At 51.7% G+C, this 19,163-nt stretch overlaps 1 protein-coding gene across 2 annotated transcripts in view; it reads right to left on the bottom strand.

Annotated features, from left to right (window-relative positions):
- LOC142493539 (amine sulfotransferase-like) overlaps nucleotides 1-19,163 on the bottom strand; it is a 62,514-nt gene that overhangs the window by 34,476 nt on the left and 8,875 nt on the right. For both annotated transcript variants that reach the window (XM_075597711.1, XM_075597712.1), the window contains exon 2: nucleotides 857-1,033. In XM_075597711.1, the coding sequence (XP_075453826.1) occupies nucleotides 857-1,007 (151 nt within the window). In that variant the 5' untranslated portion in view covers nucleotides 1,008-1,033. The remainder of the gene's footprint in view (nucleotides 1-856; nucleotides 1,034-19,163) is intronic.

The raw sequence follows: 19,163 nt of genomic DNA, 5'->3' as shown, positions 1-19,163 counted from the left end.
AAAAATAAATCAGAGGTGTGTGAACCATTTGCACTCAAATGTGACATCACAGGCCTATAAAAGCCTGTGCAGCCTCATTTGACGGGAGGAAGAGGAGGAAGAAGAAGATTGTATTTGTTATTGTACTGCATTGTTTGTGGTAACGGACGGTGATGAGGATGAGGACGGCCTTCATCCTGGCAGCCTGGCAGGGTTGAGTGCAAGTTTTATTTATTTTCTTTCTGCTTGTTAATGTTTTATTTTGCATGGACAATTGCACTATTATCAATATCTGGATAATAGTAATTTTGACCATTTATGTACTATATGTGTAAAGGGGCTGAGGGGGGGGGGGGTGTATTTATTTCAAAGTATTGCCTGTTATGTTTTTTTGGGCACACGATTGGTATCGCAGGCCAGCGGGGACCCGCCTGCCTCTTGTATCAATTGTGTGGTGAAAAAAACATAAACAATACTTTAATTCATGACTCCATTTATTATGCGCCAGCCTTTAGCTGGTGCAAAAATCTGTCGTGCTTTTAAAGTAAGATTCCCTTATCACTGCTTAGTGAATCGCGCAGACTGGCAAAAAACGGTGCGTTTGACGTTTTTTGCCTGATCGGAAAGTTTTTTTCAAATTTTTTGGGGGGTGAAAAAATGCCTTTTAAGACCAATAAAGCACTGTTATCACTGCTTAGTGAATCACGCAGCAGGCAGTATCAGTCTTAAAAGCCATTTATCTCACTTAAAACCAGTTATCACTGGTTAGTGCATACTGTAGCGCCCTGAGACATTTCTTTATGTCCAGTGAGGGAATTGTACATTTAATATAGCAGTAACATATTGACGTCTTGAATATAAGGAGTAAGAAACTCACCTGATTTTGGATATGCAACCAAGAATACATCACTGTCCTTAATTTCAAACTCCTGCAATGAATCAACATATTCTGGCGTAATCAGCCGAATTGGGAAACAGAATCCTTTATAGTTGTACAGATTTGGATCACTTAACACAGGAGTAGTCATCGCCGTGATTAAGCAGCAGCTGTTACCTGTATTAAAAAGGAAAATACTGAATATGCAGTTGTGGTACAGTACTTCTACTTTACTAAATAATAATTGCTTATCCGTCCTCAAGAAATGTATGAGTGTATAATGATTACAAAGGGTATCACTAATTTTCTTGACTTTCCAAAGCATAAGGTCAGGATGATGATCTCCTGAAAAGCTCCCAAAGAATGGCCACGGATTTATTATAAACTTCACAAAATAAAAATAAAAATATTATTAATGCCACTGGCAATAAAGGTTTTGCATATACATCTACCATAAGGAAAGGGCGGAGCCCTATCCATCTAGCTATACTACAGGCAATATTGCTACCTTTTAGGCAAAAATAACCATACCCACCATCTCCTAACTTATCTCTGACAAGGGCATACTGCATGTGTGACAACACAGACATTCAACAAACAAATCAATGACGTATATATATGTATGCATATGTGTGTGTGTGTGTATATATATATATATATATATATTTATATATATATATATATATGTAACAGGGTATGTCCCATTATGCCTTTCTTTCCCATGGTTATCACTGTTATGTAAGTCCTGTTAGCTGCAGGCAGTAAAGGTTAGATCTATAGACTCTTGACCCCCCTTATGCCCCTCTTATGAGTGATAGAAGGTGGTGACTCATGGCCTGTGTAAGCATATCAGGGATAGGTATAGACCATGAGCCTGCCCTTCTTGAGTCTCCTAGGAGGGTGTGACCAAGTTAGAGAGAGTCCTGCTTGAGCTCTTGAAGAGAGAGGAAGCAGAGAGCTGTGAGTCTCTCCTATGGCAGGATGAGCATGCTCACCCCCAGCCTTTGGTTTGGGGAACATCAGATTCAGCCACAAAGGCCTGTAAGATCAGGGCCTTCACCATCCCAAGGTGTGGGACCTCGGAGACCATGCACCACTGTGATGAAGAACTGCAGTGAGTGCCAGCCTAAATAAAGATCATTTTCTAATGTAACTCAGTCTGAGTATCAGTCCTTGGGGTGAGGGAAAAGAGTGCAATAGTGGGGGCTGACCTCCGAACATCCTGGAGCCCATTGCTGCTGGAGGTGCTAAGCACCATGAGAAGAACCATAGGAAGAACCTAAGCCTGTCTTGATCTCCACAATACCGCAGATAAGCTCAGCTCTCCTAACCAGAAGAGACAGCACACAGCCAAGTTGAAATGTCAATATATTGAGGTAACAAAACCAAGGCACTACATCTGACGTTTCGGTCAGCTACATGTGACCTTCCTCAGGGATGTGCGCATCCCTGAGGAAGGTCACATGTATGTGACCAAAACGTCGGATGTAGTGCCTTGGTTTTGTTACCTCAATATATTGACATTTCAACTTGGCTGTGTGCTGTCTCTTGTTTCCGGATCAAGATCTGGTAATATCTGCTGTATTTATTACGCATATGGGATAAGCATCAGTGTTTCAGTGTTTACAGAGTGCCTGCTGCCTTGTTTCATATATATATATATGTATGTATGGAGGTTCTTCGTGGACTTGATGGGTGGGACGTCACGTGACACGTGACATCATTCAGGAAGCGATTACAAAAGTAATGCCATGTGTGATGTTCAGTCCACCGCAGCTCCAGTGAGAGAAAGGAAGATTGCACATATCTGTGAACAATAAGATTAAGTACGGTTTGCTTTACCCCTATTTACTTATCTTTACTGCGGATGGCTGTTCACGGCTGGATTACATGATCGCATTACTCAGTGATTTCTGCTTTGCTTGCTGTTGCTTGCATTATTCTGTGACTTTTTTGCTTTGCTTGCATTTGTGTCTCACACAGGGGGAACAAGGATTAAGGGAAGTACCTTGAGGTCTCTTTGGACCCAAGGGAACAGGCCAGAAGAAAGGGTGTCTACCCTGAAACGTTGCCCCTCTTACCCTACCCCATTGTCTTTATATGTTGTGCTATTGTCCTCTCTCCATACCCTCATTTGTACCCCACACTTCCCTTCCCCTTTATATCTTGTTTCCCCCTATTTGTGTGATAATTAGAGCTGTATACTTTGCATTAGTAGTCAGTTAGCATTTCCAATTTTTTATATTAATTTGCTGTTTACGTGATTACATTTGTGGCTTATTCTGAGACACTTTACGTTTGTCTATCTATCTTAAGTGTGCTGGAGCCTACTCTGGGGTTTATATAAAATGGTGTGTGTGTGTCCCAATCGCATATCGGGGCCATAACTGGGTGTTTGTGGTGCATACCTGCTGGTAACAAGAGGGCTGAGTCACCCGTGGCAACTTTGGGACAGGCTTCTAGGAACCATATCCCACGTAATACTTAGCAGTGCAGCGCCTCCATCTGCTGTAGGCTCCAGGGATATGGAGGCGATCAGGGCCGCCAACAGAAATCATGGGGCCCGAGACAAATGAAAGGAGCAGCCCCCCCCCCCCCGAACCCATAGCACACCTACCACGAACAAATCTCTTTTAGCGCGCAACTTTTACTTAACTGTTTTCTTATTGTGATACAGAAAAAAACATTACAATGCAACCTGTTTATTTTTATATTTAATAATATTAATAATAGCATGTTTTTGTATAGCGCTTTACAGAGACATTTTGCAGGCACAGGTCCCTGCCCCGTGGAGCTTACAATCTATGTTTTTGGTGCCTGAGGCACAGGGAGATAAAGTGATAAAGTGATAAAGCAAACTCAGTGCTAGTCAGTGTCTTTTACGCACTGAGCCACTCCCTCCCCTAATATTTTCAACAAAAGACATGTGACTGCCTTCCTGGGTGGGTGAGTGGGTGGGTGAGTGAGTGGGTGGATGGGTGGATGACTGGGTGGGTGACACATGACTGGGTGGGTGGGAGACACATGACTGGGTGACAGTGACTGGGTGGGAGAGAGTGACTGGGTGACAGTGACTAGGTGGGTGACAGTGACTGGGTGGGTGACAGTCAGTGACTGGGTGGATGACAGTCAGTGACTGGGTGGATGACAGTCAGTGACTGGGTGGGTGACAGTCAGTGACTGGTGGGTGACAGTAAGTGACTGGGTGGGTGACAGTCAGTGACTGGGTGGATGACAGTCAGTGACTGGGTGGGTGACAGTCAGTGACTGGTGGGTGACAGTAAGTGACTGGGTGGGTGACAGTAAGTGACTGGGTGGGTGACAGTAAGTGACTGGGTGGATGACAGAAAGTGACTGGGTGGGTGACAGTGGATGACAATGACAGTGGGTGACAGTGACAGTGGGTGACAGTGACAGTCAGTGAGTGCCAGTGCCAGTGGGTGACAGTGACTTACCTTGACCGGGTGGGTGTAGCTCGCCGCCGGACGCTTCCCCCTCCTGCCCCCGATATCCCCGCGGTAGCTGCCCGGGACGGGAGGTGGGCTGGGGGAGGGGGCGCAGAGGTGGGCTCGGGGGGGCACGGGAGGTGGGCTCGGGGGGTGCACGGGAGGTGGGCTCAGGGGGGGCACAGGAGGTGGTCTCGGGGGGCGCGCGGGAGGTGGACTCGGGAGGCATGCGGGAAGCAGGCCGCAGGAGGAGCAGGTACTTCCCCCTCCGTCCCACGTTGGGAGCGAAGGGGAGCGGGCCGCAGAAGAGGAGCAGGTACTTCCCCTTCCATCCCACGTTGGGAGCAGGGGCGGGGGGGAGCGGGCCGCAGAAGAGGAGCTGCAACTTCCCCCTCCGTCCCACGTTTGGAGTGGGGGGAGGGGGAGCGGGCCCTGCTTGCCTGACGGACGGGCCCCCCTGACCCATGGGGCCCGGGACCACAGTGCCCTTTGTCCCCCCCTGTTGGCAGCCCTGGAGGCGATCTCCCATGGTAGAACTGTATCTTTCCCCCCAATTAGATCACACAGCAGGCAGGAACTATTTTGCAAAACAGGAATGGGTTTATAATTACTCTTATTATATATAACTACTGGCAAACCTGTGAACACCAGGGTTTACTGCCAGCCCATTGGATAGATAGTAGCCAGGGGGTACCACGCTACACTCTCCCTCTGGTGGAAATAGCAACGGCATCACTTGTGGTTCTAAATTTTTGGGTACCATCTCTGATATAACCTGAACAACAAAATAAAATTTCACATGATATCACATTAATATGCATGATATACAGTTTCATTGTTAAAACAGCACTGATCATATATTCATCACACACATGTTATGGTGGTAATAGACACATAGGCTCCTCCAATAGGGAGAACCTTGTTATATTAATAGTGCTCCGGTTCCTATAGCTAACTAATGTGGTGTACTACCGGACACTGTTACTGAAATTATCAGACCCTGACCTCGGCTAGGCTCCTTGGGTCCACTCAGGTACACCTTCTAGGTATCTTTACTACTCACCTCATGGCAACTTAGAACAGCAATAGCCAGCCTTTGTCTCCAGACCTATTCACCCCTTAGGGCCATCTAGGTCATGCTTTGCGAGGTTTCTGTTCCTCCTGACTGCACATAGCTTCCCACTTTCAATTAGTACTTGTTCTGGAAGCGTATCTCATCATTTCCAGCTTTGTTTCGCTGTAAACCTGTTCCGTTATTGTTCTTGATCTCAGCAGCACCTCAAAATGTAACAGTGTTTCCCTCCCCCCAATCGCATATCGGGGCCATTACTGGGTGTTTGTGGTGCATACCTGCTGGTAACAAGATGTAAGGAACCAGGGGTCACGTCCGCCACGACGTGACCCCCCTGCCTTCCACGGGTCCACTGCCACCGCCGTATCTTACCTTCCGCGGTATCCCCGCCGTGGTGCCGCTCGCCCGCCTCTGGCACACACGCAGGCAGCCGCCATCTTGCTGGGACGCGCGCAACTCACCCTTACAGAGCGCTTCTCCAGCTATAATTTATTCCCTGCACTCTGCCTTTAGCCACGCCCCCCGGCATCCGCACTCATGCCCCCCGGCACAGCTGTTCCCAAAAATCAAATACAATGCTGTCCAACCACAGAGTGCTCCACGTCACACCCCTGCTCTGCCCGACGGATGGGCCCCCCTGACCCATGGGGCCTGGGACCACAGTGCCCTTTGTCCCCCCCTGATGGCGGCCCTGGAGGCGATCTCCCATAGTAGAACTGTATCTCTCCCCCCAATTAGATCACACAGCAGGCAGGAAGTATTTTTCAAAACAGGAATGGGTTTATAATTACTCTTATTATATATAACTACTGGCAAACCTGTGAACACCAGGGTTTACTGCCAGCCCATTGGGTAGATAGTAGCCAGGGGGTACCACGCTACACTCTCCCTCTGGTGGAAATAGCAAAGGCCCCACTTGGGGTTCTAAATTTTTGGGTACCATCTCTGATGTAACCTGAACAACAAAATAAAATTTCACATGATATCACATTAATATGCATGATATACAGTTTCATTGTTAAAACAGCACTGATCATATATTCATCACACACGTTATGGTAGTAATAGACACATAGGCTCCTCCAATAGGGAGAACCGTGTTATATTAATAGTGCTCCGGTTCCTATAGCTAACTAATGTGGTGTACTACTGGACACTGTTACTGAAATTATCAGACCCTGACCTCGGCTAGGCTCCTTGGGTCCACCCAGGTACACCTTCTAGGTATCTTTACTACTCACCTGTGGGTGGGAGACACATGACTGGGTGACAGTGACTGGGTGGGAGAGAGTGACTGGGTGACAGTGACTAGGTGGGTGACAGTGACTGGGTGGGTGACAGTCAGTGACTGGGTGGATGACAGTCAGTGACTGGGTGGATGACAGTCAGTGACTGGGTGGGTGACAGTCAGTGACTGGTGGGTGACAGTAAGTGACTGGGTGGGTGACAGTCAGTGACTGGGTGGATGACAGTCAGTGACTGGGTGGGTGACAGTCAGTGACTGGTGGGTGACAGTAAGTGACTGGGTGGGTGACAGTAAGTGACTGGGTGGATGACAGTCAGTGACTGGGTGGATGACAGTTAGTGACTGGGTGGGTGACAGTCAGTGACTGGTGGGTGACAGTAAGTGACTGGGTGGGTGACAGTCAGTGACTGGGTGGGTGACAGTGACAGTGGATGACAATGACAGTGGGTGACAGTGACAGTGGGTGACAGTGACAGTCAGTGAGTGCCAGTGCCAGTGGGTGACAGTGACTTACCTTGACCGGGTGGGTGCAGCTCGCCGCCGGACGCTTCCCCCTCCTGCCCCCGATATCCCCGCGGTAGCTGCCCGGGACGGGAGATGGGCTGGGGGAGGGGGCGCAGGAGGTGGGCTCGGGGGGGCACGGGAGGTGGGCTCGGGGGGTGCACGGGAGGTGGGCTCAGGGAGGCAGGAGGTGGTCTCGGGGGGCGCGCAGGAGGTGGACTCGGGAGGCATGCGGGAAGCAGGCCGCAGGAGGAGCAGGTACTTCCCCCTCCATCCCACGTTGGGAGCGAAGGGGAGCGGGCCGCAGAAGAGGAGCAGGTACTTTCCCCTCCGTCCCACGTTGGGAGCGGGGGCGGGGGGGAGCGGGCCGCAGAAGAGGAGCTGCAACTTCCCCCTCCGTCCCACGTTTGGAGCGGGGGGAGGGGGAGCGGGCCCTGCTTGCCCGACGGACGGGTCCCCCTGACCCATGGGGCCCGGGACCACAGTGCCCTTTGTCCCCCCCTGTTGGCGGCCCTGGAGGCGATCTCCCATGGTAGAACTGTATCTCTCCCCACACACATGTTATGGTGGTAATAGACACATAGGCTCCTCCAATAGGGAGAACCTTGTTATATTAATAGTGCTCCGGTTCCTATAGCTAACTAATGTGGTGTACTACTGGACACTGTTACTGAAATTATCAGACCCTGACCTCGGCTAGGCTCCTTGGGTCCACCCAGGTACACCTTCTAGGTATCTTTACTACTCACCTCATGGTGACTTAGAACAGCAATAGCCAGCCTTTGTCTCCAGACCTATTCACCCTATAGGGCCATCTAGGTCATGCTTTGCAAGGTTTCTGTTCCTCCTGACTGCACATAGCTTCCCACTTTCAATTAGTACTTGTTCTAGAAGCGTATCTCATCATTTCCATCTTTGTTTCGCTGTAAACCTGTTCCGTTATTGGAGCTTATAATTTATGTTTTTGGTGCCTGAGGCACAGGGAGATAAAGTGACTTGCCCAAGGTCACAAGGAGCCGGCACCGGGAATTGAACAGGCTCCCCTGCTTGCTCCACAGGCTCCCCTGCAAACTCAGTGCTAGTCAGTGTCTTTAACGCACTGAGCCACTCCCTCCCCTAATATTTTCAACAAAATAGATGTGACTGCCTTCCTGGGTGGGTGAGTGGGTGGGTGAGTGAGTGAGTGGGTGGATGGATGTGTGGATGACTGGGTGGGTGACACATGACTGGGTGGGTGGGAGACACATGACTGGGTGACAGTGACTGGGTGGGAGAGAGTGACTGGGTGACAGTGACTAGGTGGGTGACAGTGACTGGGTGGGTGACAGTCAGTGACTGGGTGGATGACAGTCAGTGACTGGGTGGATGACAGTCAGTGACTGGGTGGGTGACAGTCAGTGACTGGTGGGTGACAGTAAGTGACTGGGTGGGTGACAGTCAGTGACTGGGTGGTTGACAGTCAGTGACTGGGTGGATGACAGTTAGTGACTGGGTGGGTGACAGTAAGTGACTGGGTGGGTGACAGTCAGTGACTGAGTGGGTGACAGTGACAGTGGATGACAATGAAAGTGGGTGACAGTGACAGTGGGTGACAGTGACAGTCAGTGAGTGCCAGTGCCAGTGGGTGACAGTGACTTACCTTGACCGGGTGGGTGCAGCTCGACGCCGGACGCTTCCCCCTCCTGCCCCCGATATCCCCGCAGTAGCTGCCCGGGATGGGAGGTGGGCTGGGGGAGGGGGCGCAGGATGTGGGCTCGGGGGGGCACGGGAGGTGGGCTCGGGGGGTGCACGGGAGGTGGGCTCAGGGGGGGCACAGGAGGTGGTCTCGGGGGGCGCGCGGGAGGTGGACTCGGGAGGCATGCGGGAAGCAGGCCGCAGGAGGAGCAGGTACTTCCCCCTCCGTCCCACGTTGGGAGCGAAGGAGAGCGGGCCGCAGAAGAGGAGCAGGTACTTCCCCTTCCATCCCACGTTGGGAGCAGGGGCGGGGGGGAGCGGGCCGCAGAAGAGGAGCTGCAACTTCCCCCTCCGTCCCACGTTTGGAGTGGGGGGAGGGGGAGCGGGCCCTGCTTGCCTGACGGACGGGCCCCCCTGACCCATGGGGCCCGGGACCACAGTGCCCTTTGTCCCCCCCTGTTGGCAGCCCTGGAGGCGATCTCCCATGGTAGAACTGTATCTTTCCCCCCAATTAGATCACACAGCAGGCAGGAACTATTTTGCAAAACAGGAATGGGTTTATAATTACTCTTATTATATATAACTACTGGCAAACCTGTGAACACCAGGGTTTACTGCCAGCCCATTGGATAGATAGTAGCCAGGGGGTACCACGCTACACTCTCCCTCTGGTGGAAATAGCAACGGCATCACTTGTGGTTCTAAATTTTTGGGTACCATCTCTGATATAACCTGAACAACAAAATAAAATTTCACATGATATCACATTAATATGCATGATATACAGTTTCATTGTTAAAACAGCACTGATCATATATTCATCACACACATGTTATGGTGGTAATAGACACATAGGCTCCTCCAATAGGGAGAACCTTGTTATATTAATAGTGCTCCGGTTCCTATAGCTAACTAATGTGGTGTACTACCGGACACTGTTACTGAAATTATCAGACCCTGACCTCGGCTAGGCTCCTTGGGTCCACTCAGGTACACCTTCTAGGTATCTTTACTACTCACCTCATGGCAACTTAGAACAGCAATAGCCAGCCTTTGTCTCCAGACCTATTCACCCCTTAGGGCCATCTAGGTCATGCTTTGCGAGGTTTCTGTTCCTCCTGACTACACATAGCTTCCCACTTTCAATTAGTACTTGTTCTGGAAGCGTATCTCATCATTTCCAGCTTTGTTTCACTGTAAACCTGTTCCGTTATTGTTCTTGATCTCAGCAGCACCTCAAAATGTAACAGTGTTTCCCTCCCCCCAATCGCATATCGGGGCCATTACTGGGTGTTTGTGGTGCATACCTGCTGGTAACAAGATGTAAGGAACCAGGGGTCACGTCCGCCACGACGTGACCCCCCTGCCTTCCACGGGTCCACTGCCACCGCCGTATCTTACCTTCCGCGGTATCCCCGCCGTGGTGCCGCTCGCCCGCCTCTGGCACACACGCAGGCAGCCGCCATCTTGCTGGGACGCGCGCAACTCACCCTTACAGAGCGCTTCTCCAGCTATAATTTATTCCCTGCACTCTGCCTTTAGCCACGCCCCCCGGCATCCGCACTCATGCCCCCCGGCACAGCTGTTCCCGAAAATCAAATACAATGCTGTCCAACCACAGAGTGCTCCACGTCACACCCCTGCTCTGCCCGACGGATGGGCCCCCCTGACCCATGGGGCCTGGGACCACAGTGCCCTTTGTCCCCCCCTGATGACGGCCCTGGAGGCGATCTCCCATAGTAGAACTGTATCTCTCCCCCCAATTAGATCACACAGCAGGCAGGAAGTATTTTGCAAAACAGGAATGGGTTTATAATTACTCTTATTATATATAACTACTGGCAAACCTGTGAACACCAGGGTTTACTGCCAGCCCATTGGGTAGATAGTAGCCAGGGGGTACCACGCTACACTCTCCCTCTGGTGGAAATAGCAAAGGCCCCACTTGGGGTTCTAAATTTTTGGGTACCATCTCTGATGTAACCTGAACAACAAAATAAAATTTCACATGATATCACATTAATATGCATGATATACAGTTTCATTGTTAAAACAGCACTGATCATATATTCATCACACACATGTTATGGTAGTAATAGACACATAGGCTCCTCCAATAGGGAGAACCGTGTTATATTAATAGTGCTCCGGTTCCTATAGCTAACTAATGTGGTGTACTACTGGACACTGTTACTGAAATTATCAGACCCTGACCTCGGCTAGGCTCCTTGGGTCCACCCAGGTACACCTTCTAGGTATCTTTACTACTCACCTGTGGGTGGGAGACACATGACTGGGTGACAGTGACTGGGTGGGAGAGAGTGACTGGGTGACAGTGACTAGGTGGGTGACAGTGACTGGGTGGGTGACAGTCAGTGACTGGGTGGATGACAGTCAGTGACTGGGTGGATGACAGTCAGTGACTGGGTGGGTGACAGTCAGTGACTGGTGGGTGACAGTAAGTGACTGGGTGGGTGACAGTCAGTGACTGGGTGGATGACAGTCAGTGACTGGGTGGGTGACAGTCAGTGACTGGTGGGTGACAGTAAGTGACTGGGTGGGTGACAGTAAGTGACTGGGTGGATGACAGTCAGTGACTGGGTGGATGACAGTTAGTGACTGGGTGGGTGACAGTCAGTGACTGGTGGGTGACAGTAAGTGACTGGGTGGGTGACAGTCAGTGACTGGGTGGGTGACAGTGACAGTGGATGACAATGACAGTGGGTGACAGTGACAGTGGGTGACAGTGACAGTCAGTGAGTGCCAGTGCCAGTGGGTGACAGTGACTTACCTTGACCGGGTGGGTGCAGCTCGCCGCCGGACGCTTCCCCCTCCTGCCCCCGATATCCCCGCGGTAGCTGCCCGGGACGGGAGATGGGCTGGGGGAGGGGGCGCAGGAGGTGGGCTCGGGGGGGCACGGGAGGTGGGCTCGGGGGGTGCACGGGAGGTGGGCTCAGGGAGGCAGGAGGTGGTCTCGGGGGGCGCGCAGGAGGTGGACTCGGGAGGCATGCGGGAAGCAGGCCGCAGGAGGAGCAGGTACTTCCCCCTCCATCCCACGTTGGGAGCGAAGGGGAGCGGGCCGCAGAAGAGGAGCAGGTACTTTCCCCTCCGTCCCACGTTGGGAGCGGGGGCGGGGGGGAGCGGGCCGCAGAAGAGGAGCTGCAACTTCCCCCTCCGTCCCACGTTTGGAGCGGGGGGAGGGGGAGCGGGCCCTGCTTGCCCGACGGACGGGTCCCCCTGACCCATGGGGCCCGGGACCACAGTGCCCTTTGTCCCCCCCTGTTGGCGGCCCTGGAGGCGATCTCCCATGGTAGAACTGTATCTCTCCCCACACACATGTTATGGTGGTAATAGACACATAGGCTCCTCCAATAGGGAGAACCTTGTTATATTAATAGTGCTCCGGTTCCTATAGCTAACTAATGTGGTGTACTACTGGACACTGTTACTGAAATTATCAGACCCTGACCTCGGCTAGGCTCCTTGGGTCCACCCAGGTACACCTTCTAGGTATCTTTACTACTCACCTCATGGTGACTTAGAACAGCAATAGCCAGCCTTTGTCTCCAGACCTATTCACCCTATAGGGCCATCTAGGTCATGCTTTGCAAGGTTTCTGTTCCTCCTGACTGCACATAGCTTCCCACTTTCAATTAGTACTTGTTCTAGAAGCGTATCTCATCATTTCCATCTTTGTTTCGCTGTAAACCTGTTCCGTTATTGGAGCTTATAATTTATGTTTTTGGTGCCTGAGGCACAGGGAGATAAAGTGACTTGCCCAAGGTCACAAGGAGCCGGCACCGGGAATTGAACAGGCTCCCCTGCTTGCTCCACAGGCTCCCCTGCAAACTCAGTGCTAGTCAGTGTCTTTAACGCACTGAGCCACTCCCTCCCCTAATATTTTCAACAAAATAGATGTGACTGCCTTCCTGGGTGGGTGAGTGGGTGGGTGAGTGAGTGAGTGGGTGGATGGATGTGTGGATGACTGGGTGGGTGACACATGACTGGGTGGGTGGGAGACACATGACTGGTTGACAGTGACTGGGTGGGAGAGAGTGACTGGGTGACAGTGACTAGGTGGGTGACAGTGACTGGGTGGGTGACAGTCAGTGACTGGGTGGATGACAGTCAGTGACTGGGTGGATGACAGTCAGTGACTGGGTGGGTGACAGTCAGTGACTGGTGGGTGACAGTAAGTGACTGGGTGGGTGACAGTCAGTGACTGGGTGGTTGACAGTCAGTGACTGGGTGGATGACAGTTAGTGACTGGGTGGGTGACAGTAAGTGACTGGGTGGGTGACAGTCAGTGACTGAGTGGGTGACAGTGACAGTGGATGACAATGAAAGTGGGTGACAGTGACAGTGGGTGACAGTGACAGTCAGTGAGTGCCAGTGCCAGTGGGTGACAGTGACTTACCTTGACCGGGTGGGTGCAGCTCGACGCCGGACGCTTCCCCCTCCTGCCCCCGATATCCCCGCAGTAGCTGCCCGGGATGGGAGGTGGGCTGGGGGAGGGGGCGCAGGACGTGGGCTCGGGGGGGCACGGGAGGTGGGCTCGGGGGGTGCACGGGAGGTGGGCTCAGGGGGGGCACAGGAGGTGGTCTCGGGGGGCGCGCGGGAGGTGGACTCGGGAGGCATGCGGGAAGCAGGCCGCAGGAGGAGCAGGTACTTCCCCCTCCGTCCCACGTTGGGAGCGAAGGAGAGCGGGCCGCAGAAGAGGAGCAGGTACTTCCCCCTCCATCCCACGTTGGGAGCGGGGGCGGGGGGGAGCGGGCCGCAGAAGAGGAGCTGCTACTTCCCCCTCCGTCCCACGTTTGGAGAGGGGGGAGGGGGAGCGGGCCCTGCTTGCTGACTGCACATAGCTTCCCACTTTCAATTAGTACTTGTTCTGGAAGCGTATCTCATCATTTCCAGCTTTGTTTCGCTGTAAACCTGTTCCGTTATTGTTCTTGATCTCAGCAGCGCCTCAAAATGTAACAGTGTTTCCCTCCCCCCAATCGCATATCGGGGCCATTACTGGGTGTTTGTGGTGCATACCTGCTGGTAACAAGATGTAAAGAACCAGGGGTCACGTCCACCACGACGTGACCCCCCTGCCTTCCACGGGTCCACTGCCACCGACGTATCTTACCTTCCGCGGTATCCCCGCCGTGGTGCCGCTCGCCCGCCTCCGGCACACACACAGGCAGCCGCCATCTTGCTGGGACGCGCGCAACTCACCCTTACAGAGCGCTTCTCCAGCTATAATTTATTCCCTGCACTCTGCCTTTAGCCACGCCCCCCGGCATCCGCACTCATGCCCCCGGCACAGCTGTTCCCGAAAATCAAATACAATGCCGTCCAACCACAGAGTGCACCACATCACACCCCTGCTCTGCCCCCTGCCTGTATTGGTCCACCTACCTTTATTACCCCAGTCCTTCCTTTGGCTCATTGCTCGGCATAGTCTCCTCTTGAGCAGTTGTGGTTTCTGTGCCATGCTTTCATTTTGTTCTCCCTTCAGGTTTTGACCCAAGTTTGCTTGATTACTCTCTCTGGCTCTCGACCCCGGCTTCCACCACTCTACGTTTACCTCTAGACTCTTGGACTCGGCTTTAGTACCACGACCACCTGGACCTCTCCTATCCTCGACCCTCGGCTACGGAACACAGTACGGCACTCCTACTACCCCGGATACGGCAAGTACCTATCTCATTATACCTATACTTCCTGGCTGACTACGCTACCACCACACTCCTGATACGCTCTCTCCGCTGCGGGTGCGTATCTCTATACGTCACACCTCAGTGCAGGGGACGGGTCTGCGGGCAGCACAAGTGGGCTGAGTCGTCCACGGTAAATTTGGGACACAGGAACAGGCTTCTGGGGTCCATACCCCACGTTATACTTAGCAGTGCAGCACCTCCATCTGCCGTAATCTCCAGGGATATGGAGGCGATTTCCCACAGTAGAACTGTAACTCTCCCCCCAATTAGATCACGCACCAGGCAGGAGGTATATTGCAAAGCAGGAACAGGTTTATTACTACTCTTATTGCAGTAATACAGGTACTTAGCAGTCACCTGCCGGATCACAGCCTCTTCTCTCAGATATCACCGGAGATAGTCCCTGGACAGTCACTACGGGCCTAGGGCACCCGCAGCCATCCTAGCTCTTCCCCACCTCCTTAGCAGAGGCAGAGGTATAGTCACTCTACTCCTCCCCAGAGGAAAGAGCACACGGGAATGCCCCAATCTCAGAATCCCATTCGTGACCTGCCTTCCTTATGGGGAAGGTCAACCAACCCAACTTTAGGGTGGTCCTGCCATTAAGTACAGCCAGAGGGTGGGCATCCCGTTGGCCCAGCCACAACAGGATATGCCTCTCCCTGCTGTCACTCAAGCGCAGCACCAGAGGATGAAGGGGGAAAAACCCATGATAACTACTGGCAAACCTGTGAACACCAGGGTTTACTGCCAGCCCATTGGGTAGATAGTAGCCAAGTGGTACCCCACTACATATATATATATACTGTATGTAACGGTGTTTCCCCCACCTGGTGTGAGATTTGGGCCATTATTACTGTACTGAATTATTTGCCATACTGTTTGTGGTGCATGACACCTGCTGGTAACAGGAGGGCTGAGTCGTCTGCTGATGGTAGTGGGGAGACAGGACTAGGCATCTGGGGTTCATACCCTACATATCTTTTAGCAGTGTAGCGCCTCCATCTGCCGTAGGCTCAAGGAAACTGAAGATGATCTCCCACGGTAGAACCGATTACCTGCCCCAAGTAAGATCACACACCAGGCCGGAGGTATAATAACAGGAACGGTTTATTGTCTCACTCTCTGCAGCACTGTACACGACAAAAATGCAAAAACTGTCAGCTACTCACTGAAGGATGGTCCCTTGACCTTCACTACAGGCCAAGGGCACACACAGCAGTCCCAGCTTTTCCATGCCCCTGTAGCAGAGGAAGAGGTATGGTACACAATAACTCTCCCCCAGAGGGAAGAGGACCAGAGAAGGCCCAATAGTCAGGCTCTTGGCTTTGTGACCTGCCTCTCTCAAGTGAGTAGAGGCACTACTGAATTTGGGCGGAAACTACCCTTAAGTACAGGAGGAGGAGGGCACCAGCATTGTCCCATGATTAGACATACTCAAGCCTGATGTCACTGCCTCCCCTGTCACTCAAGTGCAGCACCAGTGAGTGGGGAAACCTATGTTGACTACTGGCAGGCCTGCTCTTACCAATGCAAAAAAAAAAAAAAGTGATTAAGGCGTTCCTCTATGAGGCAAATACCAGTGTTATTAAATATTATTTAATAATAATAATGTGCTCACTTATATTATTTTAGTGACCGTGCAAATGTGTCAATAGATAAATAATAAATAAATAATAATTAAGTAGTGATATAAAATCGCAGCTCAACCCTTTGAAGAGACGGTCCAATTCTCCTTAAGTAGATTTCCAATTGTAGTTTTGGGGAGCGCAGATATCACCGTATGTGGAAAAAATACATAAAAAAATATATAGTGTAGTAATTTATAAATAAAAGACATCTTGGTATAAACAGAAATGGGGACTCACACTTTCCCAGTGAATAAACAGCAGTTGGTAACACATATTGGTTTTCAGCTCAGGTGGACACAGCGTAGTGATCCTCAATGGAAAACAAGACATCACACTCTTAGCGCAACATTGTATGTTCAACAAAAATGTTGTATTGTAACGAATAATATCGCACTTACATTTATACAATGTGACATAAACACATAAAAATTAAAGGTGGCACGATTCCTCTAGTGTCTCCGACTGCTGCGCTGCGTCACTTCCGGCGGTCATCCGCGTCACTTCCGGACACTGATGATCCCGCTTTCAGAGCCACGGGTACAGGACAGTCATGGGAGCTTGCGTAGCCTACTCAAACTCGACTCTATGCGTTTCGCTTGTAAAAAGCTTCCTCAGGGCGGATGAGTAGCCATAGATGGCATGGCTACATATATATATATATATGTAGCGGGGTCCCCCTTAGCTGCCCAGAGGAGGGGGAGCTGCCCTGCATCGGCCCGCTGGTGCCCCGAGTGATCCTTGAGGTCTCCGTCGGATCAGAGGAAAGTTGTGGTGGCCATCTTGGAATGGCTCTGCAAGTTGCCAAGTGAACTACAACTCCCAAAAGCCTTGGGGTGGGGATAGGTCACATGGGCCATCCCAGCCAACTAGGAGAGAGCGGTCATTTTGTGGATCCAGATCTTGTCCGCAGGGCTAGGAGACAACATGGTTAGTCTGGAGAAAGCCAACAATGAGGACGGACATGTCCAGGCCCTAAGCCCCAGTTAGGCACCAATCCCTACTGAGAGTTGTATTGTAGGGAAGGCCCTAGACAGGGACTCTTCCCTCTTAGAGATCCACAACCCACGCCACCGCGCCGTCAGAAAGATGTCAGCGTGGTGACGTGCAGCCTTCATATGAGACCGCACGCGATTACCACCTGTAAGGTGTGAGGAGAATTTTGCAGAACCCGCATCATGGGACCACAGATGTGGCTCTACTAACAGAGGATCCACCTAATTCCCTGGTCATAGCCAGGAAGGTGCACCACCACACCTCAGGGAGGGTAGCGATACACTCACACACTTTAGGGTGGGAATTGTCCTGGGACACCGGGGTTCCAGGTGCCCAGAGCACCCTCAGTACTTTGGGGGAACACACAGGGGTACTGTGGTACTGTGTTACTGTATTGTGTGTACTGTATTATTTGCCATACTGTGGGACTACAGTAAAGACGAGTTCTATAATATCTGGTGTGATATTGTTTATTGCTGAGTATATTGTTTCCAATGAGAAGTAATCCCGCCTATGCTGGGAACCTTATAGGCTGAGGCGCTGCACCGCAAGATATATCACCCCAGGCTCCCCAGAAGTGGGGGCTTTGGCCTCCTGTGAGCCTCACAGGTAACAGTAGCATGCATAATCGTCCGCGGTTTTCCTTAGGCATAGGGAAAGGGGGTTACAATTGGAGACGCTACTGAGATTCAGACCTGGGGTGCCCAAGAAAAGTAGAACCAAATGATAGGAAACCGTGTTCATACTGTCCAGACAGGGGGTCCGTTAGTGGGTTGTGGAGCTCCAAGAATTTCCCCGCCACATGGTCGCCATTTGGAACATCCCGGTCTGCCCCTCCATGAGGCGGTTTCCAAGGTTAGAGATGGCCCGATCCCTAGGCCAAAAATGGGATCCTACATACAGATGGAGCATAGTTCTAGTTACTGCTGGCGACGAATAAAGTGAAGATGATGGCCCCAAGGCCCAGCATTTTTCTGGACCCCACCCCGTTGTTGCCCGCTCATATACCCCAAACTCCCGATAAAGATGGCAAATTTTACTCCAAGACAGGCCCCTGAGGTGCCTGAACTCTTGTACCACTCTGATAGCCCCAGGAAGAACGTCACTAATCCAGGGTCAATTCAGCCACAGGTTTGGCCGCAGTAGTCGCCGCTTGTTCGGAGGTCCGAAGTTTGGAGAAGCAATACAGCAACTGGTGGATTGCCTAGCTCAAGCCTCAGAGTCACACCATTACCTCATGTTAAAAGAATTTGGGGATTGGTAAGACCTTATCCTGCAAGTGCTCAAAGAATGGTCTTGTTCGGAAGCAGTGAAGAGGCAGCGGGTAGTCGAATGCCTAAGGCCCCCAGCCGCCAATATTATGAGAATGCTCTGCGAGCTAGAGGGGGAAGCCACCGCCCAAGAGTTGAACTCCTCACCCAGGCCTATGGTGTTGAGGATGATGAAGATGAGCTCTTGGCACAGTTCCGTGCCCTCCGGCAGAAGGAGGGAGAGGCTGTCCACATTCATCTGACTCATACAGCTAGCTTTGTGGAACTTATTCTCTAAGAAAGTCATTGCTGCACCAGTCGTGGATGAATACCAATTCAAGCAGCTTCTGAAAGGATCCTTACCCTCTCATCCTCTAGCCCTTATGCTGCAATGCACCCCTCTGGCAGAGAAACCCCCTAGCTTTCCGGAATTGTTAGGTCAAATAAAGAAGCAGGAGGTACAAGTCTAGGGAGTCTACCAAGGGAAAAAGCAAGGTAATCCCATCCAAGAAGCCTAGTGCAAAGGAGAATCCTGAGGAGAGTATTCCCAGGAACCTCCATGCCAGACCCCCTAGACGCCTCGGAGCTCGACCCCTAATTCTAGCTCCGGTGCGAACCGAGATATTCGTTGTTATACCTGCAACAGAGAAGGTCACTTCGCAAGGGACTGTCCAAAGTCAGAGAATCCCCACCCCCATAGCCATGGCATTCACCGTTCACCCGGCCAGCGGATATCCACCTCCTTGGACAGTGGCCCCGAGGCTAGACCCAAAAAGGAACAGAAACAGG

Source organism: Ascaphus truei, chromosome 4 (genome assembly GCF_040206685.1).
Source record: "Ascaphus truei isolate aAscTru1 chromosome 4, aAscTru1.hap1, whole genome shotgun sequence".
Lineage (NCBI taxonomy): Eukaryota > Metazoa > Chordata > Amphibia > Anura > Ascaphidae > Ascaphus > Ascaphus truei.
The sequence above is the reverse complement of the archived record's forward strand: the minus strand, read 5'-3'. Positions and strand labels throughout refer to the sequence as shown.